Source organism: Macaca mulatta, chromosome 5 (assembly GCF_049350105.2).
Source record: "Macaca mulatta isolate MMU2019108-1 chromosome 5, T2T-MMU8v2.0, whole genome shotgun sequence".
In the NCBI taxonomy this organism is placed as follows: domain Eukaryota; kingdom Metazoa; phylum Chordata; class Mammalia; order Primates; family Cercopithecidae; genus Macaca; species Macaca mulatta.
Genome location: NC_133410.1, coordinates 95,944,443 through 95,971,206, shown reverse-complemented (window position 1 = coordinate 95,971,206; position 26,764 = coordinate 95,944,443). Strand labels below are relative to the sequence as shown.

Genomic DNA, 26,764 nt, shown 5'->3' with positions numbered 1-26,764 from the left:
TTTATAATTCCCTGCTTCATCCCCATCATCATCTCTCATCCCTAAACAACCACTCATCTGCTTTGTCACTACAGCTTAGTTTGTATGTTTTAGAGTTTTAGATTAGAATCATATAGAACGTCCTATTTTTTGTCTGACTTCCTTCACTCAACATAATTATTTTGAGATTAATCGATGTTGTTGCATGTATCAATAGTTCACTCCTTTTTATTGATGTGTAGCGTTTCATTATATGAATATATCACAATGTGTTTATCTATTCACTTGTTGATAGACATTTGTATTGTTTCCAGCTTTTGGTTACTACAAAGAAATGTGCTATGAACATTCATGCACAAGTCTTTGTGTGGACATACGGTTTCATCTCTTTTAAGTAACTAGGAATGTATATGGCAGGTTTATTTAACTTTTAAAGAAACTGTCCGTTTCCCAAATGTAAAGCTGTATCATTTTACATTTTCACTAGCAGTCTATGAAACTTCCAGTAGCTGGCTGGGCACAGTGGCTTATGCCTATAATCCCAGCACTTTGGGAGGCCGAGGTGGGCAGAAGATGATTTGAGGCCAGGAGTTCCAGACCAGCCTGGCCAAGATGGCAAAATCCCATCTTTACTAAAATATGAGAAAATAGCCAGCTGGGTATGGTGGCACACTCCTATGATCCCAGCTACTTGAGAGGCTGAGGTGGGAGGATCACTTGAACCTGGGATGCGGAGGTTGCAGTGAGCCAAGATCTCACCACTGTTCTCCAGCCTGGGCAACAGAGGGAAACTCTGTCTTTAAAAAAAAAAAAAAAAAAAAAAGCAAATATTTTCTCCCAGTGTAGGTCTTTTCCTTTCATTCTCTTAACAATATGTTTAGAAGAGTGGATGTTTTTGATTCTGATGAAGTCCACTGTATCTTTTTTTCTTTTATGGATCATACATTTGTCTTATTTAAGACATCTCTGCCTAACTCAGGGACACAACTACTGTCTCATTTTTTTTAAGAACTTTAATTTTTGGTATATGGATATCCAATTATTACAGCACCATTCATCGAAAAGAGCATCCTTTCTTTCTTGAAAATCAATTGACCATATAGGTGTGGATTTATTTCTGGACGCTATTATGTTCAATTGATCTAGTTGTTTATTTTGATTACTGTAGCTTTATAATAAATCTTGAGATCAGGTAGTGAGAGTCCTCAAACATTGTTCTTTTTTCAAAGTTGTTTTGGCTACTATAAGTCCACTGAATTTCCATAAGAATTTTACAATCCACTTGTCATTTTCTACAAAAAAATATAGCCTGTTGGAATTGCACTGAATCTAGAGATCAGTTTAGAGAAAATTGACATCTGAACAATACTGAGTCTTTCAATACAGGAACACACTGTAGCTCTCTATCTATTTAGGTGTTCTTTAATTTCTCTCAGCACTGTATTTTAGTTTTGTTACATAGGCCTTCATATCTCTTGTCAGGTTTATTCCTAATTTTTTCATATTGTTAAATTTTGTATTCCATGTTTTACATTTTTTAAACTATTTCTAAATGGTAAAAGAGTTGTTTTTTGCATATTGATCTTGTATCTTTCAACTTGTTAAACATTTATGAGTTCGAGTGGCTTTTTTGGATTCTATCAAATTTTCTATATAGAACATGTCATATTCAAATACATACAGTTTTACTTTTTTCTAATCTGGATGCCTTTTGTCTTGTTTTATTTGCACTAGTTGGAACTTAGAATACAATGTTCAATATAAGTAATGAGAGCAGATACGCTTGATCTATTCCTGATCTTAGGGGAAGAGTCAATGATTTACCAGTAAGTATGATGTGAAGATACCTGTTATTAGGTTGAGGTAGTTCCTTTCTACTCCTGTATGAGAGTTTTGTTTCTTTTCTTTTCTTTTTTTTTTGAGACAGGGCCTCACTCTGTTGCCCAGGCTGGAGTGCAGTGGTGCTATCTTGGTTCACTGCAACCTCCTGAGCTCAAGCCATCCTCTTGAATAGCTGGGACTACAGGTGTATGTCACCACACCTGACTAATTTTTGTATTTTTTGTAGAGACGAGGTTTCACCATGTTTTGCAGGCTGGTCACGAACTCCCAAACTCAAGCAGTCCCTCCTGCCTCAGTCTCCCAAAGTGCTGGGATTACAGGTGTGAGCTGCCACACCCAGCCCTTAGTTGAGAGCTTTTTAAGATTGAAATGGATATTAGAAGTTACCAAATGTTTTTTCTGTATCTATTAAAAAGATAATATAGTTTTCCTTTTTTTAGCCATTACTATGGTCAATTATATTGATTGATTTGTGAATGTTAAACCAATCTTGCATTCCTAGGATCCATTTGATCATGATGTGCTATCATTTTTATATATCATTGGATTTAATTTATTAAAGTTTTCTTAAGAATTTCTGCATCTATGTTTGTAAGACATGTTGGTTTGTAGTTTTATTTTCTCTAATGTATTTGTCTGATTTTGAAATCACAGTAATGCTGCCGTCATAGAATGAGTTGGGAAGTATATACCCTTCTCTTCAATGTTCTAATAGTGTTTGTATAGAATTGCTATTATTTTTTCCTTACATTTTTAGTAGAATTCCCTAGTGAAACAACATGGGGCTGGAATTTTCTTTGTGGAGTATTTTAAACTATAAATTAAATCATCTTGGCCAGGTGTGGTGGCTCACGCCTGTAATCCTAACACTTTGCGAGGCTGATGCGAACGGGTCACTTGAGGGTAGGAGTTCAAGACCAGCCCGGCAAACATGGTGAAACTATGTCTCTACTAAAAATACAAAAAAAAAAAAAAAAAAAAAATTAGCCAAACGTGGTAGCACACAGCTGTAGTCCAAGCTACTTGGGAGGCTGAAGCAGGAGAATAGCCTGAACCTGGGAGCAGAGGTTATAGTGAGCGAAGATCACACCACTGCACTTGAGCCTGAGTGGCAGAGTGAGACTCTGTCTCCAAAAAGAAAAAATCAATCATCTTAATAGATATAGGGCAATTCAGGCTGTTTTTTTTTTTTCTTGAGTGAGCTTTGGAAGTTTGTGTCTTTTAAGGTATCCATTTCATGTAAGTTGTTGAATACTTCCAACAATTTTGTTCATCATTTTCCTTTATTTTTTTAAATAACTACAGAATCTGAAATCATGTCACCTGATACTGTTTTTGTAAACCTCCTGTTGCTGTATTCATGAGTGCTATATCAATTTTTAAACTTTATTGTTTTGTATACATGAAGTGATTTTATAGCTCTAAATAGGTGTAAGTTCATAATGACTTGCTTTAAAATAGTTATTTCTGCTCTGCCAATACTAACTCCCGTAAGTCATTTAAACTGGGCTTTGTTTCCTTATCTCTAAGATAATTAGTTAGACTGAACAGATTAAAATCTTTTCAGCTCTAAGAGTTTGATTCCATAAATTAAAAAATATGTGTGTGGTTCTGAGTTTATGTAGGTACTTCTTATATATACTTTTTCCTTTTAGTAGCAAGAGAATTTTCCTGAAAGTATTTATGCAATAAAAGTAATTGTATAAAAATAGAACATAATATTCACTAAATTGTGCTGATATTATTTAATAGATTTATTCCCTATTAAGATTTTTTAAAGTTATCTATAAATTCTAATTTTTAAGCACTTTTTTAGGAGTGAAGAGAAGTCTGATATTTGTCTTAGCTTTCTATAGAAATTTGTCATTTTCACTATAATAAGACTTTATAAAAATGAAACACAGCCAAATAATTATATATGCTCTGTTCTCTACAATCTGATCCCAATTTGTCTTTCAAAGAATGTAAGAAACACAACGTGGTCTTTCAATGTTCCCAGGGCACCTGCTGGTATCTGTTGGAACTTTTTAATGCAGACAATGAACCTGGCTTGTTTTTAATATTTCTCTTTATCAAATGCTTTATTCTATTATTTTTTTGTTTTTGTTTTTGTTTTTTGTTTTTTTGAGATGGAGTCTCGCTCTGTCGCCTAGGCTGGAGTGTAGTGGCGGGATCTCAGCTCACTGCAAGCTCTGCCTCCCGGGTTCACGCCATTCTCCAGCCTCCCGAGTAGCTGGGACTACAGACGCCCTCCCCCACGCCCGGCTAATTTTTTTTTTTTTTTTTTTTTTTTTTTTTTTTTTTGAGACGGAGTCTTGCTCTGTCGCCCAGGCTGGAGTGCAGTGGCCGGATCTCAGCTCACTGCAAGCTCCGCCTCCCGGGTTTACGCCATTCTCCTGCCTCAGCCTCCCGAGTAGCTGGGACTACAGGCGCCCGCCACCTCGCCCGGCTAGTTTTTTTGTATTTTTTAGTAGAGATGGGGTTTCACCGTGTTAGCCAGGATGGTCTCGATCTCCTGACCTCGTGATCCGCCCGTCTCGGCTTCCCAAAGTGCTGGGATTACAGGCTTGAGCCACTGCGCCCGGCCGCCCGGCTAATTTTTGTATTTTTTAGTAGAGACAGGGTTTCACCGTGGTCTCAATCTCCTGACCTCGTGATCCGCCCACCTCGGCCTCCCAAAGGGCTGGAATTACAGGTGTGAGCCACTGCGCCCAGCCTATTCTATTATCTTTTTAACTGTTTATTGAAATTACTCATTTCATTAATTATTCTTTTATTTATTAAATACGGAATCAGAAGTGACTACTTATAAAGGGATTTATATCCTTGCCTGAGTGAGGGAAATTCAGTCTCTTCCTCTGACTAATCAATCAATCTAACACCTTAAAACCTCAAGATTCGAAAGAGCTGTTTTCTGCAGAAAGCAACAGTTCCATAACAACAACAACAACAAAATACTGTTTTGGACAATTACTACAGTTGTAAGCTAAGTTTTCCAAGGTAGCAATAACCTCACTTCTAAAGATTATTCATAAAAAGCAAGAGAATAGCATATTTTTAATTATGTAGGAACACTGAGTTCCTACATGAATTCATCCATGATATAAAAGTTAAAATCTTAAATGTATATATGTTTTTCTGACATAAGCTAGGATTCTCAATCGGTTAAAAAGATGAAGTGGGCCAGGCGCGGTGGTGGCGCCTGTTTGTAATCCCAGCACTTGAAGAGGTTGAGGCAGGTGGATCACCTGAGGTCAGGAGTTCAAGACCAGTCTGGCCAACATGGTGAAACCCCGTCTCTACTAAAATTAGCTGGGTGTGGTGGCACATGCCTGTAATCTCAGCTACTCAGGAGGCTGAGACACAAAAATCACTTGAGCCCGGGAGGTGGAGGTTGCAGTGAGCTGAGATTGCACTACTGCACTCCAGCCTGAGTGACAGAGTGAGACTTCATCTCAAAAAAAAAAAAAAAAAAAAAAAAAAAGAAAAGAGAAACTGAAAGGCATACAACTGAGAAATCATAACACAGGAAGATTCTTAGTAAAAGTTTCCCAGAACTTTTATTTCAATAACTACAATTAACTTCCTAATTAAAGAACAGCAACTCCTCAGCTAGGTAAAAATAAAATCTAGCTATCTACTATTCACAAAAAGTATCTAAATTACAGCACAGAGGATGTGAAAATAAAGGAAGGAGGAAAGCTATACTAGAGATAGGAAAGGTGGGTAGATGTCAACAAAAATGACGCAAAGGTGGCAATATTAAGAGCAGATAACAGAATTTATTGCAATGACTTGTAGAAAGAAAAAAACTTTATATTAATAAAATATCTTGTTCATTTATATTAGTTATTAGCCATCACATGTATCACACAAAATTGCATGAAAATAAGTAACTACAGAAGAAGACAGACAAAAACAATCATAGTGGGAAGTTTTGACTATCCCTAGGAATTTGACAGATGAAGAATACAGACTAATAAAGTTTTAAAAAATTGTAAGCACAAACATTAACGAGCTTAGGCTATAGCCTAGGAATAGTACGATTCTTTTCAAACCACAGAATAGTTACAAAGATCAATCATGTGTAAGATCACAAGAAAATCTCAAAAAATACTATCTTATGATTTCTCAGGGTAGTCATACAGAATGCATGTTTTAGTAACCACAAGGCAACAAAACTAAGAAACTTATACCAAAAGAAGAACCAGTTTTCATCATCACCTTCATCTACATGTTTAGAAGTGCATGAATATTAAAAGTTTTACATTTTCCCTCCTCTGAAGAGAGGTTCATTTGAAGATGGTGTCTTTCAACAAGGCCATGCTTAGATATCATTATCCTATGAATAATAACCATAGCAATTTTGCTTTTAAAAATGGAAAGCCTTCAATTGCTGGGAGGCTCAAAAATACGAAGAAACAGATAATTTTCTTGACCTTTGTTCAATAATACCCCAATAGAAATGCTTATTTCCAGCTCCCTCTTATAGGAATATCAATAGCATGCTTGCACTCATATTCTGAAAAAGAAATGGGAACAACGTGCAAGTTCAAGATGATACGGGGGGAAAGTCATTGACAAGAAAGCATTTTTAAAAAACAAATAAACTTCTTGGACACCATTATATTTTACCCGCTTTTTTTCCCCCGCCACTCCCAGTGTTACGCATAAGGACTCTACGAGAGAACTAAGACAACCACCATTCATTCATAAAATAAAAAAACTAATAATTATTTTATTTCAATTCGTTACAAGAGTCAGGAGAAGAACTTGTGACAAAAAGATATTGTGTGATGAAAGATACTGTGTATGAAAAGATACTGTGTATGAAAAGATACTGTGTATGAAAAGATACTGTGTATGAAAGATACTGTGTATGAAAAGATACTGTGTAATCAAATACAAAGAATGAAAACTGATAAATTTCTGATAAATTAAATCAAATAAGAATTTGTTTCCTCCAAATACACAGAAATTTCCAATTGGCAATCATGACAATTGGTAATCTTCAAACTGCCAAAGAAACCAAATTCAATCTCTCTGTATTACTGATAATACTCTGTGAATTAGACTGGAGGCCTTATGCTAACCAGCTCCTATTGCACAGCATTTAAGACACAGCTACCTCATAATTAATTTTATAATACATCTGGTAAGTCTTTTAATTATAATGTGCCAATATGTTATGCAATAATTGCCTCTCAATGACAACACCTTTTATTCATTTGATCTCTATTAACATTATGAAATGTGAAAACAAGGAAAAACCCTTAGGTACTTACAGTATGCAAGATGCTTTATATTCTATGAGTCATGGCCTGGGCAATAATCCTGCCATTAGTATAAAAAAAAGAGGTATTCTCTCTTCCTCCTCTGAATATCTGTAGTACTTATTGTCTATGTCACTCATTTGGCACATTGTTTTGAAGTGGTAAATTTGCAGTTGTGTCTTTTATCTGAATAAATTCCTTAAGGGCAAAAGTGACACCTACTTATTCAGATCTTCCACACAATACCTCACAAGTAGAAAGTATTTCTTAAATATTAATTGACAATTATTAATTGACTAAATAATGCCATCAACATATCTTTCCTTCAATAACACCTTTGGAGCACAGCTACATTCTGAATACTCTGGAGTGTCTATACTTTCCAATTTTCTGAAAATTTTCTGGAAAATAAAGTAAAGCAAACAAAGCAATAATGTTTATTTAAAATCGCCAGATTTTTGGTTGTGATATTAGATCAAATGAATAAATGTTCTTTAAATTAATACTAACTCTAATTAAAGATCATCAGACATAAAGGTTATATAGCACCAATCCATGGGCCCTAACACTGTTTCTTCACAATCCTGTCTCTGAATTAAAAAACAACAACAAAAACAACAAAGCTTTACTACCTGTCCCCAAACACTCTTCCCCTGTCTCTATACTTTCCTGTACTCAATCAGTAATTATCCCTACATCTTTCCAAAAGGTTCCCATGGCTCCTGGTCTTTAGCAACTCTATCCTATAAATGGTTCTCAAACTTTAGCATGCATCGGAATGTCCTTCAGGGCTTGTTAAAACACAAATTGCTGGGCTGTACCCCCAGAGTTCCTTATTCAGTAGGTCTCTAATGTATGTTTTATTGTTGCATTTCTAACAAGTTTTCAAAAGATGCTAATGTTGCTGGTACCACGCTTTCAGAACTATCACTACCCTCAATCCTTACTTATTTCTGTCAGGCTTTTTTGTGCCTGATATATGCATTCAAATCAATTTTAGAGACTGATTCTTTAGATGAAGCTTGGTTTTTTCACCTACTATTCTAAATAAGTTTTGGTCACGTGCTGTGAATGGCAAACACCATCTTCATGTGCAACTTCTGGCATGATATCAAATATTTCTGGACAACCAAAGGATGACTCTAACTTTTCTAACTCCACAGTGCCACACAACCATCTGGACCAAGAGATCCCCTCTACAGGGAAACACCAAAATACTTGTTGACCCTATATTATTCCAATTTAGAGTAACAGGGATGCCTATATTATTCTCTCTACCAGATCTTTTTCCCCTCCCTCTCACCTGGTTAACTTTTCTTTTGGGTCTTAGCACAGGAATGACTTGTGTAGGAGAGCCTTCCTTTTCTGCCCCATGACCAAGTCAAATCCTCCTATTATGACTTCTCAGAGAGTCACTGAATCCCTCCCTTTTAGCCCTTGTCATGGTGGCATTTTTTACATTTGTTTATACAGTACAAATGTGTGCGTGTGTGTGTGTGTGTATATATATAATTTTTATATACCAGGCTGGAGTGCAGTGGTATAATCTGGGCTCACTGCAACCTCTGCCTCCTGGATTCAAGTGATTCTCCTGCTTCAGCCTCCTGAGTAGCTGGTATTACAGGCGCCCATCACTACACCGGCTAAATTTTGTAATTTTAGTAGAGATGGGGTTTCACCATGTTGGCCAGGCTTGTCTCAAACCCCTGACCTCAAGTGACCCCCCAACCTCAGCCTCCCAAAGTGCTGGGACTACAGGTGTGAGCCACCATGCCTGGTCCAAATATTTTATTAATAGCTATTTTCCACATTGAACTGTGAGCTCTAAACTGAGAGGAACTGTTTTGGTTGCAATCACCATTACACTTTTGCTGCCTGGTGCAATGTTGGGCACATAGAAGATATTCTAATGAATATAGATAATAGCTGAGCTTTTTCAGCCCTAAAAGAGATAAGGAAAGTATTCCTTTCATACTCTGCCAAAGGCACAGGAATAATGAAACAAAAATCTAATCTCTGACCCTGTATCTGTTTTTTAGCTACCGAATACTGAAACAACAACAGCAGCAGCAGCAGCAGCAGCAGCAGCAGCAGCAGCTTACCTTTTCTGAATAATTCTTGGAGACTTTCGGCACTTTGATTTAATACAGCCCATATTTCTTCCTCCTGAAGTGGTCCACCGCGAACCTCCAGGGCCTCAGCTAGTGACACGTGCATATTACCTGGGAAACAAAGGTAACAGATGGTTGATGCATCAGCAACTTAACTGTACTTGCAGTAGTGAAAGCTCTACATCAGTGATGACAGACTATAAGCCCCCTGTCTGCCTAATTTCTCAATATGGCTATCAATCTAAATGTTACCTTAAACTCATAGAAGGTAAAGGAATTGGAGGGAAAAATCCTCAAACAACCACTTGCCCAAGCCCAACATGGTCAACTTCAGAGACAGAACTGGAGAATGGGGGTGGTGACTATTTCATGGAAAAAGGCAGAGACCCCATGGTACTAGGTGGCACAAAATTACAGATCATAAACCAAAGCAGTCAGACTGAACTGAATGAAGGCCTTTCAGATTTCTGTTCCAGGTTTCATCCTATCCATCCCAGATATAAAAGTAGAGAGAAACAGAGAGGAGAACCTATAGCCATGGTAGGGGAAGTTGGGAATAAGATGGAACACATTTCTTCCATTCTTTAGTTGATTTCTATTATCTCCTATATATACTGTAACTGTATATCTTGCACTAAATGCAATTAAGTATTTCCAGACCCAGTTTTGTTGGCAACTCAACATTTTCCCTGGGAAAGTCACTTTTCCGTTAAACCTCTGTTTCCCTATTGTAACACAGGAATGATAGTAACAATAAAAATGTCATTTTGGGTGGCTATGACAAGGGAAGTGGTTATGCTTGTGAACATGCTTTGATATATGATTCTACAAACTGTGAATTAATAAAAGATCAGAAAAGTGTCTGTCCTGAAATTTTTGTCAGGTCAATTTTTCCAATGGCGTTCAATTAAGTAGATGATATACTGATAAAACAAGATTTTCTATGGAGCTTAATAAACCTATTTTTACGTTAAAAGAGGAAAATGTAACTAGTTAAAATCCTTCTATATAAATTTTCCTAAATTGACACAACTTGAAAATTGTTCTTTAGAGTGATTCGTAAGATTTCTACCCAGACAAAACCAATTTACGCATAACGTATATAGTATATTTCTATTGTAAGGGAGAAGCAGATTTGGAAAAGAAGCCAAATAAGGAGTTTAAAAGTTAACCTATAAAAACATCTGTTTTAGATAAAAGTTGACTTTGTTTACTCAACTAACAAGACAAGCTACTATTTTCTTTTAATTTAGATTTATGATACTTAATCCTGACTGAAAAAAGCAATTCCAACTATAAATGAGGCCAGTCTTGTCCTTTCACTTTCCTTTTTAAATGTTTACTAAAACATTTTATGCTTAAAGTCTGCCTCCAGGGTGAAAACATTTTATGCTTAAAGTCTGCCTCCAGGGTGTCTACTTATATACACAATGTGATAGTTAAAAGGAAAATATAAGATACTACTTTAAAAAAGCCAAAAGCGCTTTTACTTAGGTTGTACAAGAAGTGCGATTATTTATTTAGATCCCCTGCCCACTCCAAAGTCTCTAGGTTCTCATTGACTTTATGATATAATAGCATATTTATTCAAGAGAAAAAAGTAGAAGCTTCATTCCTTTCTAAAGATATGTGAGTTATCTTCTACATGAAAAATATTAATAAACTGGAAGTTTCAACAGAGGGATCAGATACTATTAGCAACCAGATACCAACATGACTTGTAACAAAGACTACCTTGTAGCACATTTCCAAAGTAATATGTCTGAGAACTGGTTAGATAGCTCTAAAGCCTATACTCAGGGTATAAAGAGCAGAGCAAAGATTGCACAAGAATTTCTTTGAAGAGAGTTGTGTGCTGATTTTCATGTCTCCTCCAAAGTGGGAGGGATGTGGAAAGGTGCCTTCCTTTCACCTCAAGCCAGTGAAAGAAGCTTCAATGGGACCCCTGGGAGTCCTTGATACATGTTCCCTGGAGTTAGTGGAGGGCACAGCAGACAGTGCCTAATACACACTTTAGGAACCTAAAGGTGTTGTCTATCACTCTGAGGCAGCAACAAGAGGTAGACAGGCGAGGGCACACAAGAGTGAGGAGGCGTACCGTATCAGGAGCCAGCTATACTTCCACTGCTCAGGATAAGAGAGCGGCAAGGAAGCACGGCCACACAGAGGGCCAGTCTGGACCCATACGAAATCCTACCCAGAGGATTAAAATGTCCTAGAATTTAGATAGTGGCAGTGGTTGCACAAAAATTCTAAAAATCACTAAAGATACACTTTATAAGGGTGAAGGCTGAGCATAGTGGCTTACGCCTGTAATCCCAGCAATTTGGGAGGCTAAGGTAGGAGGACTGCTTCAGGCCAGAAGTTCAAAACCAGCCTGGACAACACAGGGAGACCCACATCTCTACAAAATATAAAATTAGCCGGGCATGGTGGTGCCTGTTGTAGTCCTAGCTATTAGAAGGCTGAAAAGGGAGGCTCACTTGAACCCAGGAGTCTGAGGTTACAGTTAGCTATGATCATGCTTCTGTACTCCAGCCTGGTTGACAGAGTGAGACTGTTTCTAAAAAACTACAAATAATTTTTTAAAGGGTAAGTTTTATTGTATGTGAAGTATATCTTGAAAAGCTGTTTAAAAAATTCTACCCAGAGTTCCACCCAGAACTCTGGTTGGAAGTACCCAGACCACCACCAAGAAAAAGGAAGAAGGGAGGAGGAGCAGAGAAAGGAGGGGAAAAGAAGAGAAGGGAAAGAAGAGGAGAAAGAGAAAGAAGAAGGATTCAAATTAGAATTATTTCTACTGTGGAATGGCCTGAAAGAAAACTAGGCTGAGGGCTAGAAGGGTTAGGGGTTACTGGCTAGCTGGAGGGAAAAATTTCTGTAGTGTCACATGTAGTATAGTTCCAGTGAAGGACTGTGAAGAACCCACAAAAGTACACACAAGAAAAAAGGGCCAGCCTTAAACACATATGAAGTTCAAAAACAGTAAAGCAATTTCACAACAGGAGTCTGGTAAAAATAACAACAAAAACTGTTTGCCTCGCTTTCTCTCTTCTTTAGATCCTGATGGGGTGAGATATAGCAACTTGCCAGTGAGTGAGGAGAAAAGTAACAAAAAGAGAAGCTAATCACACTGTCTTCCATCTATAGATAATATTAGCTAGGGAAGGGAAAAGTTTTAGCTCTGAATGGACATTGAAATGTTGGTTAATATACTGACTAGGTACTTTTCTTTTTTTTTTTGAGACAGAGTCTCGCTCTGCGGCCCAGGCTGGAGTGCAGTGGCCGGATCTCAGCTCACTGCAAGCTCCGCCTCCCGGGTTCACGCCATTCTCCCGCCTCAGCCTCCCGAGTAGCTGGGACTACAGGAGCCCGCCACCTCGCCCGGCTAGTTTTTTGTATTTTTTAGTAGAGACGGGGTTTCACCGTGTTAGCCAGGATGGTCTCGATCTCCTGACCTTGTGATCCGCCCGTCTCGGCCTCCCAAAGTGCTGGGATTACAGGCTTGAGCCACCGCGCCCGGCCAGACTAGGTACTTTTAATTATGGAGTTTAAGTGACTGTAGTCATTAGTATTACCAAAGGGCAAGGAGGGAATTATGGACCTGGGTTTTTATATAGAGGCAGAACTTCCTCTGGTGAAATAAGGGAGGAAGGAACGAAGGAAGGAAAAAAGGAGAACAAAATAACTTGCTTATGATGATATCTTATGTATCCCATTGTAAAACCAAGATGTTGGCTTTATATATACATACACACACATATATATATGTGTAGATATAGAGAGCACAAGAGACAGACTAGATTTTAAATCCTAAGATACTGTTTTTACTTACTTTTTAAAAATAAATTGGATTTTAAGATATAATTATTCCCTATAAATAAAAAAATGAAAAGGTTAAAAGTAACTTCTCACACAATAAAATTTTTTCAGCAATTAATTTTTCTAGCTACAAAGATTACTAATTATATGTCTGTTGTTTGATTGAATAGGGTATAAATTATAACAATACCCTGTTAATTTTTATTTAAACTTTTTTTTGTATATTCAATATAGGATCTTTATGAACATTTCTGGTTAGAACTTCTTAGAACTCCAAAACATAGACAGGAACATTTGTTTTTCAAAGTTATCATCAAGCTATCAGAATAGATTTAATATTTTTAATTTACAGCTTTGCTAAACAAGAACTTAAAGACTTTTTTTTTTAAACTGCCTCACTCTGATCACCCAATGTCAGAATTTAATGTAGTATTACAGCAGCTTTCTAGAAAACAAACAACAAAGCTATCAGCTTATAAATTGCCTACTAGCACCATCTTTCTCTCTTACATATGTTTATTTACCGTTATTATAGCACTTCAGATCATTAGCTCCAAAGATAACAAGGGAATGAAGGAAATGCAGAAGTTGAAGAGGAATGCAAAAAAGAAAAAAGAAACTGGAGGAAAAAAGCTTGAAGTCAACCAACAGATGAGGACAGAATTAGTTATGAAAATTTTTTAAAGCCTGTTGCTTCAATTGTTTCCTTTAGACACAGTACTAGATAACTTGGGAGTACAGATATATGACAGGCGTTATCACATTAACCTATGACAAAGGCTAAATTTTACGATAAACATAGCCATATTATTTACTTTTATTCTCTTGAAAGTTATATGCTACATGATAACTAGAAAGTTTTTGGAAAAAATTTCAAATAAGAAAAATTATTTCTATCACATAACCAGAATCATTATTATGTTTTTGGTTAACACAGGTATTACTGACATGACCTTAAAACTGCTCACAGAGACAAAGCCACAAAGAGATTCTAACAGATGTCATTTTAATCCTGAAGGATTGTGGCACTCACAGGAAGCACATACGAGTGATTGAGAACAGAATGAATAGTAAACAGATTAACTAAATCCAATCAAGTGACAAAATAACCTGTCTGGAGACAGATTAATTAGGAATATTTAACTTGAATCTAAAGAAATAGGGCTATAGAAACATGCTGTTTCAAGAACAAAGCAGCTATAAAATAGAGCTCTGTGTATGCCACTAGTTTTGAGCAAGGATTCACTCAGCATCCTGGCTAAGGACATCTTTGGTCATTAAGAAACCACAGTGAGTTGAGAAGGCAACCCCAAAATTGTAAGCATCTTTTCATTCAGGAAGATTCAGAATTAAGTAGAGAAAAGTTTGAGACACAAGCCCATATATTAGTATTTTTTAAATTTAAAGAATCTGTACATACATAGTATCTTAGCTAAGAGAAATAGGTGAGTTAGAACAACAGTTTAGCATGGTGATTCCAATTTAAATACTGTAATGAGAAAATGGTTGAGGCTTGTATTTTAAAACATACAAAATGCCACTGGAACATACAAGAGCCCCTTAAAGGCTTGCCATACATAAGTCTTACTATATAAGTTTTCATTCATTAGAAGACTTATTTGGGTACTTGGGAAGGTTTTTTTGTCAGTCAGATACATGACATACTTTTAATTTGGCTTTTAATTGTAGTAATGCAGTTGAAAGTGTTTATGGGATGTTAATTGAGTAGATTTGAAAATGGGATTATATACTCAAAGGGTCCCTTGAAACTTTCTGCATGTGTACATAGAAAATATAATTAAATTGATGTTAAAAGCTTAAGAACTATGGCCAGGTGCAGTGGCTTACGCCTGTAATCCCAGCACTTTGGGAGGCCAAGGTGGGAGGATCACTTGAGTCCAGGAGTTCAAGGCCGCCTGGGCAATACAGCAATACCTCATCTCTACATATAATACTTTTTAAAAAAATTAGCTGAACATGGTGGTGCATACCTGTAGTCCCAGCTACTTGAGAGGTTGAGTTGGGAGGATTGCTTGAGCCTGGGAGGTGGAGACTGCAATGAGCTATAATCACACCACTGCACACCAGCCTGGACGACAGAGCAAAACCCCATTAAAAACAAAACAAAACAACTTAAGACCTAGGTTTTAGAATTTTTAATGTAATAAGAATGTTCATTTAAAAATAATTTTCACTAAGCTTTTCTGTGCACAATAAGGTCTTGAAGGCCATTTAAAAGTTAGGAGAAAATCATTGTGACTTCAGTTAGCCAATGTTTTTGTAGATATGAAAACAAATGCATGACCCAGAATAGAAAAACAAAATTGATAAACTGGAATTCATCAAAATTAAACATCTTTGCTATCTGAAAATAAAGAACTGTTAAAAAATGAATCACAAACTAAGGAAAAATACTGCAAATCACATAACTAATAAAGGGCTTATATCCAGGATATATAATAAAAAAAAATCCAGTATTTTTAGATTTGAATGGACATCAGAGAAGATATATGGCTAGCAAATGAGCACATGAAACAATTCTCAACATCATTAGTCATTAAGAAAATAAAAATAAAACAATGAGATATGGCTGCATAGCTATGAGGATATCTAAAATTAAAAAGATTAACCACAATGTGTTGACAAAGCATACTAAGTGTTGACAAAGATGTGGAGAAACTGGAATTTTCATACATTGCTATTGGGAATGTAAAATGGTATGCTTTGAAAACTGTTAATATAGTTTCTTAAAAAGTTAAATACACACTTAACATATGACCTAGCCATTCCATGCCAAGCTGCTTACCCAATAGAAATTAAAGCATATGTCCACACAAAGGCCTGTACACAAATGTTCATAGCAGTTTTAATTGTAACAGCTAAAAACTGGAAACAAGCAAACATCTATCAACAAGTGAATGGATTAAAAAAAAATCTTAGTATATCCTCACAATGGAATACTAATCAGCAATAAAAATTATTACTGATACATGTGACATGGATAAATCTAAAATAATTATGCTAAATGAAGAAAGCAAGACAGAAACAAGTGTACATGTTGTATGATTACATTTATACAAAATTATGGAAAATGCAAACTAATTTACAGTTCCAGAAAGCAGATCAGTGGTTGCCTAAAGATGGTATTGCCCTATGGAGAGGCATGTGGGAAAGATTAAAAAGTGGCATGAGGAAATGTGAAAACGTTTGGAGGTGATAAATATGTCCATTATTTTGATTCTGATGATGATCTCATAGGTGCATACATATGGCAAAACTTAACCAATTATACACTTTAAATATGTACAGTTAAATATGTCAAACATGCCTCAATAAAGCTGTTAAAAAGAGAAGAAAAAACAAAACAAAACAAAAACTAAACCCAACCAAAGGTGAAATAGCAATCCTTTTCTTTGTTGCATGAAGCTGCCTGGATTTTTTTTTATTGTTAGAAGAAACTAAGCACAACTTCAAGTAACACTTGCTTTTTAAGAAATAATAATAAATGGTAAATTTGTTGTCTAAAAGTTAACTTTCCCATTATTTTTATTGTGGTAAAAAATATGTAATGTTAAATTTACTATTTTAACCCATTTTTAAGTGTATAGTTCAGTAGTGTTAAATATATTCACATCATAATTGAACAGACCTCTGGAACTTTACCTTGTAAAACTGAAACTCTATACCCATTAAACACCAACTTATGGTGTTTAATGCCCTTGGTAACCAACTTTGTAGTTTGTACTTTCTGTTTCTATGATTTTGACTATTTTAGATATTTCATATGAGTGGAATCATTTAGTATTTGTCCTTTTGTGACTAGCTTATTTTGCTGCACATAATGTCCTTAAGGTTCATCCATGTTGTAGCATGTGACAGGATTTCCTTCTTTTTTAAGGCTGCAAAATATTTTACCGTATATGTATATACCACATTTTCTGTATCCATTCACCTGTTTAGAACACTTGTGTTGTTTCCAGTTCTTGGCTATTACACATAATGCTGTGATGAACATGGGTATGCAAATATCTCTTTGAGATCCTGCTTTGAATTCTTTTGGATATACAGTTGACCCTTGAATAATGCAGGCATTAGGGGAACCGACCCTCTGCACAGCTGAAAATCAACATATAACTTTGGACTCACCCAAAACTTAAGGTTCAACTGTATACCCAAAAGTGGAGTTGCTAAATCATATGGTAATTCTATTTTTAATTTATTCCAGAATACTGTTTTTCATAGTAGCTGTACCATTTTACATCCCCACCAACAATGCAAAGGGTTCAAATTATCTTTGCAGTCTCACTAATAAAAGCACTATTAGAGGTGTAAAAGATTAAGAGTTCATCTCCCTAATAAAAAAATACATGAATATTTATTTCCATTAGGAGTAGTTATAGATCAGGTAGTAGAAAAAAAATTATTGCCTATATGTTAGAAAAAACTAAGAAAGAATTGGAATTTTAAGGAGAAAAGGGGATAAAGCTCAGTGAAGTTTTAATTGGATGTTGCCACAAGGTAGAAACAGCATGTATCTAAATATTTTTGTTGCAGTTGGAGCAATGTTTAGTATTTGTCAACTTTTCCATTATGCTTTCCGTGTGAAAGAAGATAAACTAAAATAAACACAAGTCTAAATTGCCTTTCTGGGCCTCTGGTTCATGTCAACTACTTATCTAAATAGAAATCATGTATGCCTATTCCCTGCTTTCAAAGGACAGCTTCAAAGAATAAGAAGAAAAACTCTAGAATTCTTCAGTCCCTCTCTGCATCATTTAAACTTAGGAGAGAAGTAAAACTAGGGGGAAAATCTCTAATTTCACATTTGCTCTTTCTCTTCACCAACTGGAAGGCACCAACAGAAAACAATGCAATGGTAGAATTTTGATGTTGACTATTGTCTTTCTATATCACCTTTCCTTGCTACCCACAGACTTATGTTAAGATCATTGCTTTAGGATACTGCTGATCTTCCTAAATTACATAGACTTAAAATGTCTAGTGGACAGCAACCAAAGGAAACAAATATGGATAAAACACAAAAGATCAAGTAAAAATTCATATTCGTCCTTTACATTGTAAAAAACAGTGTGCTAAGCAGCATTCTGAGATTGCCCTCAATATTCCTTTCATATTGTAAACTCCCCATGTAGTGAGGCATATGGCAAAGACCTAAGGGTGGCCTCTAGGAGCCAAAAGTGTATCCCAGCCAACGACCAGGAAGAAAAGGTCCTACAATCACAAGGACTGAATTCTACCAACAAGCCTTTAGACTTCAGGACCATGAGTCTTGGACTAAAAGTTGAATAGGTGTGGTGTGGTACCAGACATTAAACACACACATATACACATACAAAAACAAACAAACAACAACAACAAAAACTAAAAACATCTAGCAGGTAAGAGGATAAATCAATGATTACAATTTATATTGTGTTAAATGTCATAATGGTTCAAACTGCCATGAGATTCCAAAAAGGGCATTTAATTAGACTAGAAAGAAAGATTTTAGAAATGATTCTGAGGTTGGGATGAGGGAGGAGGGTATAAGCAGGAAGAAGGTAGATAAAGAAGATAGGAGGGCTTTCCAGGTAGAGGAAATAACCCGTATTAAGAGAGAGACAAGAAACAGTAGGAGGTATTCAAATTCTGTAGATTATCTAGAGAAGGGGAAGAGAAGACAAGAGATGAAGCTAAGTGGTAAATACCAGTCAGATCATGAAAGTTTCAAGGTACAGGAGGAGGTGGGTAAGCAACAGGTAAAGTCACAAAGATTAGAGAGTGATTATCTTTCCAATGACACTTCATCTGATCTGCTGAAGTCAAAGGGAAAGAAGCATGTGTAGAGATGGAAATAAGTTAGGTGGAGGACTTCTTGTCTAATGGCCTCATTCATTGGCTAGGTGAGGTAGTCCTCATGACCTACTTCAAATGCTTTATATACCTGCCCATTTGCTTATATATATCCTCAAAGAATGGCTTTCAGTGTGTATTCAGGAATCTGTAGCTCCCCAGGTAAGTCCCATACACAATAATGTTAAAGAACCATTGCATCTTTGGATAAAGCTTTTTTGTTGCTTTTTAGAGTCAGGTTCTCATTATGTTAACCAGATTGGAGTACGGTGGCTATTCACAGGCATGATCATGGCACACTGCATCCTCAAACTCTTGGCCTTAAGCAATCCCGCCTCCACCTCCCAAGTGGCTGCAACTATAGGCACACCATTGCACTCAGCTTTTGGATAAAGCTTTAACCCTCAATTCCAATAACTCCTGTGATGTTAATTCTAAGAGGAGCAGTCAATGCCAGACTTTCCTAATTACTCAGAGGTCAGCTGGTTGAATACTTCCTTACCATGCTCATCCTTGATTTTAGCAACTGAACTAACTGTTCAACAAAGGGCTATTTTAAGTCTACAAAACTAGAAAACTAAACAAAGCAAAGGGACTATTAGAGCTGCAGAGCTCAGGTACCACAGAATCATATATCATCTTATAATGAGAGCACTGGTCCCTGGGTATTCTCTTTTTGGCTGTCCCTTGAGCCAGAGATCAGATCCTCAGCTTTTTCTTGGTTGCATTTAGCAACCAACAAATAAGTATAGAGAAGTCAAAGATTTGCTTGGAGGATACTGCAGCAAGAGAGCTGAGAGTTGTAGCAGGAGTTATTGTGAGGAAGATTACGGGGTCTATGCAGTATAAAAAAGAAAATAAAGCTACAAGAGAGTCAAATAAATTGGAAGAGAATGGGATGATCCACCAATTAGATTATTAATTCCTTCATTTATTTAAATATTTATTACAACTATTATGTGCTATGTGTTGATAGGTGCTAGGTTTTTATTTAATCAATTAACAAATATTTATTATTTACTATGAGCCAGGCACTGTTTTAAACACTGAGGATTTAAGAGTGAATAAACCAGACAAAACTAACTGGTCCTATGGAGAAGACAGACAATAAATAAATAAGTACAACAACTAGAATATCATATGCTAATACATGTGAGGGAGGAAACTAAGAAGGAGGCCTAGGGAATAGCAGGAAAGTCAGAAAGTAGACATTTAAAATAAAACGATCAAGGAAGGCCTCAATGAGAGTCTGTCATTTGAGCAAAGATCTAAAGGAGGTGAGAGAGTCAGATGTGCATATACACAGGAAAGAACATTCTGGGCAGCAAGTAAAGAATTTGGATCATAATTCCAAAAGACACAATCCTGAAAGTCATAATCCCAAATATTGAAATTTCAAAAGATCAAAATCCCTAAATTCTAAAATTCTGAAAATCACAATCATAGGATAGTTACATCATGTTAGGTGAAACTATTACCTTGTTATTGTCTTTATTTGGAAATGAATTATGGTTTGAGGAGATGCATATGAGTGCCAAGTTGACAAGGAGTAGACTTGTGGATTTAATTTTAGGTGTCAGCTTGACTGGATTAAGAAATACCTAGAAACCTGGTAAAGCATTATTTCGGGTGTGTCTGTGAGGGGGTTTCCAGAGATTAGTATATGAGTCTGAGGGGAGTTGGTAGAGAAAATCTTCCCTCAATATTGGCAGGCACCATCCAATTAGTCAGGGGTCTGGATAGGACACAGACAGAAGGTGAACTGGTCTCTCTCTGAGAGCTGGAACAAACTTTTCTTCCACTGCCTTGGACATCAGAACTGCATACCTGCCCGTCTTCAGACTCCATGACTTATACCAGCAGACCCCTGGGAGGTTTTCAGCCTCTGACTGAGTTACAGCATCAGCTTCCCTGGTTCTTATAAAAACATTTGGGACATTGAGCTCCCAAACTGGTAGTGGTGGGAAAGGTGGGAAGTGATCAGATTCTGGAAATTATCTTGAATGAAGGGCCAAAAGTTTTTGTTGATATTGATGCTCTTTGCCCTAAGAAATTGGCAGGAGGGAGTTACCATTAACTAAGACAGGAAGGCTGTGAAAGGAGTTGGTTTGGAGGGAAAGTTTCAGAGTTTGATTTTGTATGTTATGTTTGCAATGCTGATTAGACATTCAAGTGAAGATGCTAAGTAGATAACTGAATATATGCAGTAGGCATAAACATTTAGAATAGTCAACATACAGATTGTATTTTAACGCCCTGAAATTTCATGAGACTCTAAAGTAGTACACACAGATAGAAGAGACATCCAAGGACAGAGAGATGAAGACTAACAAGAAAAGGAGACTAAGTGGCTTTGCCCAAAAACCACCTCTTCTAGAGAACCCTGATTATCTCAGAATAGGTTTGGCTTTTAAATTACATTTGTTGAAATGAGGATCCAAACAAGGTCCATACACTGTGTATCTCTTTTCATGTAAAACAGTAAACCCTTCGTTATTGGTTATAAAGTTCAATTTTTTTTTTCTTTCATTTTAAGACCTAGAGTCCCATCATTAGAAACAAATGAAGTAAATTCATAGCACATAGGTAAGGTTTTACTAACCTTCGTTAACCTACATTAAAAAGGGCTTTATGTACTTAGTTATTACCAAAGATTCTCCATAAGCTTGTATTCTTGTAATTATCTCTCTCAAAACTACAGTATGTTTTTTAAGAATTAGCCTTTATTAAATTAACAGAAACATCTAAGTTACAGTAAATATTAAAAAGTCAAATTTATAATCTATGTTCATGCTGATTCACAGAGCACAAAATAAGGGCAATGGTCTTATTCTCCATATGCTATTAGTCTGAAGATAAATGTAACATAATTTTACTAATTTGTGTGGTAATTACTCAGTGTGCGATTCAGAAGGAAGAAAATACATGCGGTTGCAATGATAACTCAAATGACCTTTTGGAGACACAAAGCAGTTAAGTTGTTTAGGAAAGAATAATGTTTATTTAAGGTTCTGTCTGTTATGGATTCTATTATAAACAATGAACTATAGATCTTATTGAGGTCATTTAAAATGTATTAAGGACAGAACACGACACATTTGATACTGCTTATTGGGTTATTGCTACTGACTTTTATTAGGAAGGAGAATGAGGAGGAGAGAAGAAGGAAAAGGAAGAGACAAAGAAGAATATGACTGACAAAAAAGGAAAAGAATAAAAAAAAAGAAAAATATCTAGCCTTACTTTATCTCTTATGCATATTCTTATTTACACATGGATTTCCAACTACTTATGAGAAATTCTGGACCAGCTGTGTTATTTTTAAAAAAGTAATGCAGTGCTTATACTCTATATTCTGCAACACCCCCAGCAAAGGTCTGGGGCAACACCCAGTAATCTAACACATCAACATTTCTGCAGTAAACCTATGAATATTTACACTAAGTGGGATAAATAAAAACTGTAAATAGCTTCATGGCAGTTCAGTCAGGTTTTGCCACCAAAAAAGCTCAAGGACAGTTTTGCATTCAAATGAGTTGTAAAAAACACTTTTGCTTTTTCAGACATTTTTGGATTTTGAATTGCAGATAAGAAATTGCGGATACATATTTCACTAAGGAGGCTGGTTAACTTTATAAGAAAGTCTGCTATCTTTGAGAGCATTTTGCCATAATTCTAGGGACTTGAGAGTGGAACTGAACTTAATTAAAATTTACATGGTAAAGTCTAAATACATGAGGGCTGCATTTTTAAATGGAGATAAAAACTTTTTAAATATGCAATTGCTTATTGTGAATACAAGAGATTTTTATTCACTAATTGTTAAAGTGATCACACCCACAACAAAGGATTTTTGTATACATTTACAGCCTGCAGTGTGATCCCCATATGTGTACCCCAGCCCAGGCTTTGTGTACCTTCTAAGCATACAGAATTCATTAAACAAGTGAGAAACTGGAAGCACAAGATCCAAATGGAGGTAATAGGTGTCCTACATGACAGAGAATTAAGTCATAAATCTGTGTTTTAGGGCGAAACAGGTGGTGCTGCAAGAGAAAAATAGCAGAGTGAGTCTTCTTGCGAAGCCTAAACAAAAATATAAAAATCTTTAGCTATGCCTATTAGTTGTAAACACTTGGCTAATTAGAGGGAAATAGAGCAGGAGTAATCGTTATTTGACATTTATTTCTAAAATCACTTCTATAATTCCCAGAGGTAAAGCTAGCTAGCCCAAAATTAGACCCACTAGAAAGAGAGAGTAATGCACTGATTTAGGGAGGAGCACTTGGTAGAAATATCATTTCCTTTGTTAAACTGGAAAACATAAACTATACATAAATAAGTACATTTTGTGATATAATTTGAAAATTAAATTTAATTGCAGTGTAGTATTTATGTTTCATTATATCAGTAATGTTGGCTATTTAGACATGATGTTCTAGTACAGTTCTAGGTCATGAAACTTGGAGAAAGAGGTCCTAGAATGTTTTTGCTCTATTCCCCTTTACAAATAACCCATATGTGTACTGCATTAATGAACCATCTTGCTAAGTCACCTATTTTCTCTTAAGAATAAAATTTCTGTGGGTGCAGTGGCTTACACCTATAATCCCAGCACTTTGGGGAGGCCAGGGTGGACAGACTGCTTGAGCTCAGGAGTCCAGCCTGGACAACATGATGAAACCCCATCTCTAAAAAAAAATACAAAAATTAGCTGGCCATGGTGGTGTGTGCCTGTGGTCCCAGCTACTTGGGCGGCTGTGGTGGGAGGATTGCTTGAGCTGCGGAAGTCAAGGCTGCAGTGAACCGGGCCTGCACCACTGCACTCTAGCCCAGGCAACAGAGCAAGACCTTGTCTCAAAAATAATAATAATTAATAATAATAAAATTTATTTAAGATTTATTTCCTCCCCTTATAAACTTACCATACCCAAATGCCCTTACTTAATATTTTTTTAATGTCTTTTTTACATTTGAATATATTTAAAAAGGAAATCTTAGATCAATATTATGTTCTTAAATGGAAAACCAGTAAAATGTTCCATAAATAGAAGGTAAGTACAAAAGTCACTACCAATATGATACATGAGAACACAGTAATGTTATTGAATACAAGCCACAAGAGTGTGGCCTGCCTGTGCAGCAATACTCCAAGCTTGGGACATGTCTCCATTTGTTAAAAAGGGAGATTAGCAAGTCAAACAAACAAACTAGCACCAGACTGGGACTTTCTCCATGACCTCATCATGGAGACAAGTATTGGGGGGGAAAAAAAAGAAAGAAAAGAAAAGACAGTAACTTGTTTATTGCAGGATTTGATTTTCTGAAATTTAGCTGCAGAAATGACCTCTCTTACCATAATACTACTCTTAGAAAAGCTCTACCTTGAGCCAGATGTAATAATCAGAGATGTTAGAGAAAACATTCAGAAATATAGAAACGTGGTATGGTGACAGGAGTTGAAATCCGGACTCTTCCCTCCTTCCACCGCCTTTTCCACTTCTCCTAAGAAATGAAAGGCCTCAATATTTGGAAAGATTCAGGATAAAATCTCATGTCACTGCTCAGATATAAAAATTAGATGTTTTAAAAACTGGAATGTGTAAAATATTTCAAAATGGAAACTGGTAATGTCAAAATCACTTTTAGAATGGAGCAATTTGAATAGAATTTTTGACAATTTCCAAACATTAAGTGGAAATTGTTGTAATTACTGGAATATACATAGATTTATAATGTTTCATCTGTGATTTGAGAAGTTATCTGGGCTTACTCTTCTATTTATTTTCTCTAGAATCAAACTCATTTCTACTCCTGATTCATATACCTAACCTTCTGAACACCATAGCTTAGCCTGGCCTAATGTCCTCAGAACACTTATATTAGCTTATGTAGGGCAAAATTATCAAACACAAAGCTTATTTTATAATAAAGTGTTAAATATCTCAGGTAATTTGTTGAATACAGTACACTGTAGGGTACTATGTCAGTTGTTCACCCTTGTGATCGCGTGGCTGACTGGGAGCTGTAGCTCTTTGCCACTGATTGGCATTGTGAGAGAGTGTCCTACTGCATATCACTATCCCAAGAAAAGATCAAAATTCAAAATTCCAAGTACTGTTTCAACTCAATGCCTACTGTTTTTGCACCATCATAAAGTAAAAAAATCATTAAGTTGAACCCTTGTAAGTTGAGGACTGTCTGTAGACATATAATTTGTAATCTGGTCAGTGCAACAGAAGAACTGAATTTTTAATTATTTAATTTTAATTAATGTAAATTTAAATGGCCACATGGGACTTGTGGCTACCACACTAAATAGTAAAGCCCTAGAAAATTATGACAATAGGATTATAACAGGTTGCTTTGCTTCCCCTCTTGTCCCTCAGTAGTCTATTCTCACCAGTGACTCTTAAATGTAGGTCTAATCACATAATTCCAATGCTTCATGGCTTCCCATCACACTTAGAATAAAAATTTAAATTCATACTCAAGCTCACAGCTCCCTACAAGATTTTTTCCTCAAACTATCTCATCTCAACTATTCACTCTCTCCCCTTCAGTCCTGACACTCAACTCCAGTCTTGGTGACTCTTAATTAAGCCCTTGCATTTGTCTAGAACACTCCTGTATTAGGCTGTTCTTGCACTGCTATAAAGAAATACCTGAGGCTAGCTAATCCATAATGAAAAGAGGTTTAATTGACTCATGGTTCTGTAGGCTTTATAGAAAGCATGGTGTTGGGAGGCTTCTAGGGAGATCTCAGGAAGTTGAGAAGGAGAAGGGGGAGTAGGCACGTCACATGGTGAAAGCAGGAGCAAGGGACAGAAAAAGTAGGTGGGGAGGTGTCATATACTTTTAAACAACCTGATCTCGTATGCACCCAGAGCAAGAGCTTATTTATCACCAAGGGGATGATCCAAGCCATTCATGAGAAATCTGCCCACCCACCCACCATGGCCCCACGATCTAAATACCTCCCAACCAGGCCCCACCTCTAACATTGGGGATTACATGTCAGGATGAGATTTGGGCAGGGACAAATATCTAAACTATATTAACTTCTGTCTGAAATATCCACATGTCTGAGCTGCCTCACTTCATTCAGTTCATTGATCAATTCTTACCTCATCTCTCTGAGGTAACATCTCTATGAGGCCTTCCTTGACTACTTCAATCTAAAATACCAGCATCACCCACTCCCTCACTCTCTCATACCATTAACCAATTACGTAACACTTCATGACATTTACAACACTTGATATTATAGAATTAATCTTTATTGAATGTATTTGACATCAAAATGTAAAACTAATGAGGACAGAGATTTTGTCTCTTTTGTTAACTGGTGTATCCCCAAATGTCTAGGACAACTGCCAGTACACAACAGATTCTCAATAAGTACACAACAGATTCTCAATAATATTTACTGAATGACAATAAACTCAAATCTCATTTGCCCTCTCAGTCTTACAGTCACATAACAAATATCTATTCAGTGCTCATTATTTACACGGCACTGCATCAGACAATGCAGGGAATTCGAACTGAAAGTAGCTTAGACCCTATAAATCAGATTACTGCTGGAATAATCCTTAAAGTTCTTTAAATGCTAAGTTTTGAGCCTATGACTTGGAAATAGCTGGAACTGTTTCTCTTGGGGAAGAGAGTAGGAGATATGATGTCTATCTTTTAATGTTAAAACATTTGCCATCTGTAAGAAGTAGTCTTTTTATGGTATTTCTAACAGAATGCAGAACTGAGGCCAGTGAGTTAAAATTGGGTAGTTTTCAGTATCGTATATGTACGTTCTAATAATATAGAAAAACTCTCGAGATAATGTCCTTAAGTGGTTAAGCAGAGGGAAATAACCATCTGGGGAGG

At 36.3% G+C, this 26,764-nt stretch overlaps 1 protein-coding gene across 33 annotated transcripts in view; it reads right to left on the bottom strand.

Annotated features, from left to right (window-relative positions):
• The window catches only part of PTPN13 (protein tyrosine phosphatase non-receptor type 13), a 224,210-nt gene that overhangs the window by 175,062 nt on the left and 22,384 nt on the right, over positions 1-26,764 (bottom strand). For 18 of the 33 annotated variants that reach the window (XM_078001959.1, XM_078001963.1, XM_078001960.1 and 15 more), the window contains exons 2-3: positions 15,019-15,116; positions 9,197-9,316 (exon numbers count right to left, since the gene is read on the bottom strand). In XM_078001959.1, coding sequence (XP_077858085.1) covers positions 9,197-9,311 — 115 coding nt within the window. In that variant the 5' untranslated portion in view covers positions 9,312-9,316; positions 15,019-15,116. The remainder of the gene's footprint in view (positions 1-9,196; positions 9,317-15,018; positions 15,117-26,764) is intronic. The other 15 variants (XM_028848599.2, XM_002808414.4, XM_078001961.1 and 12 more) reach the window with 1 other exon arrangement.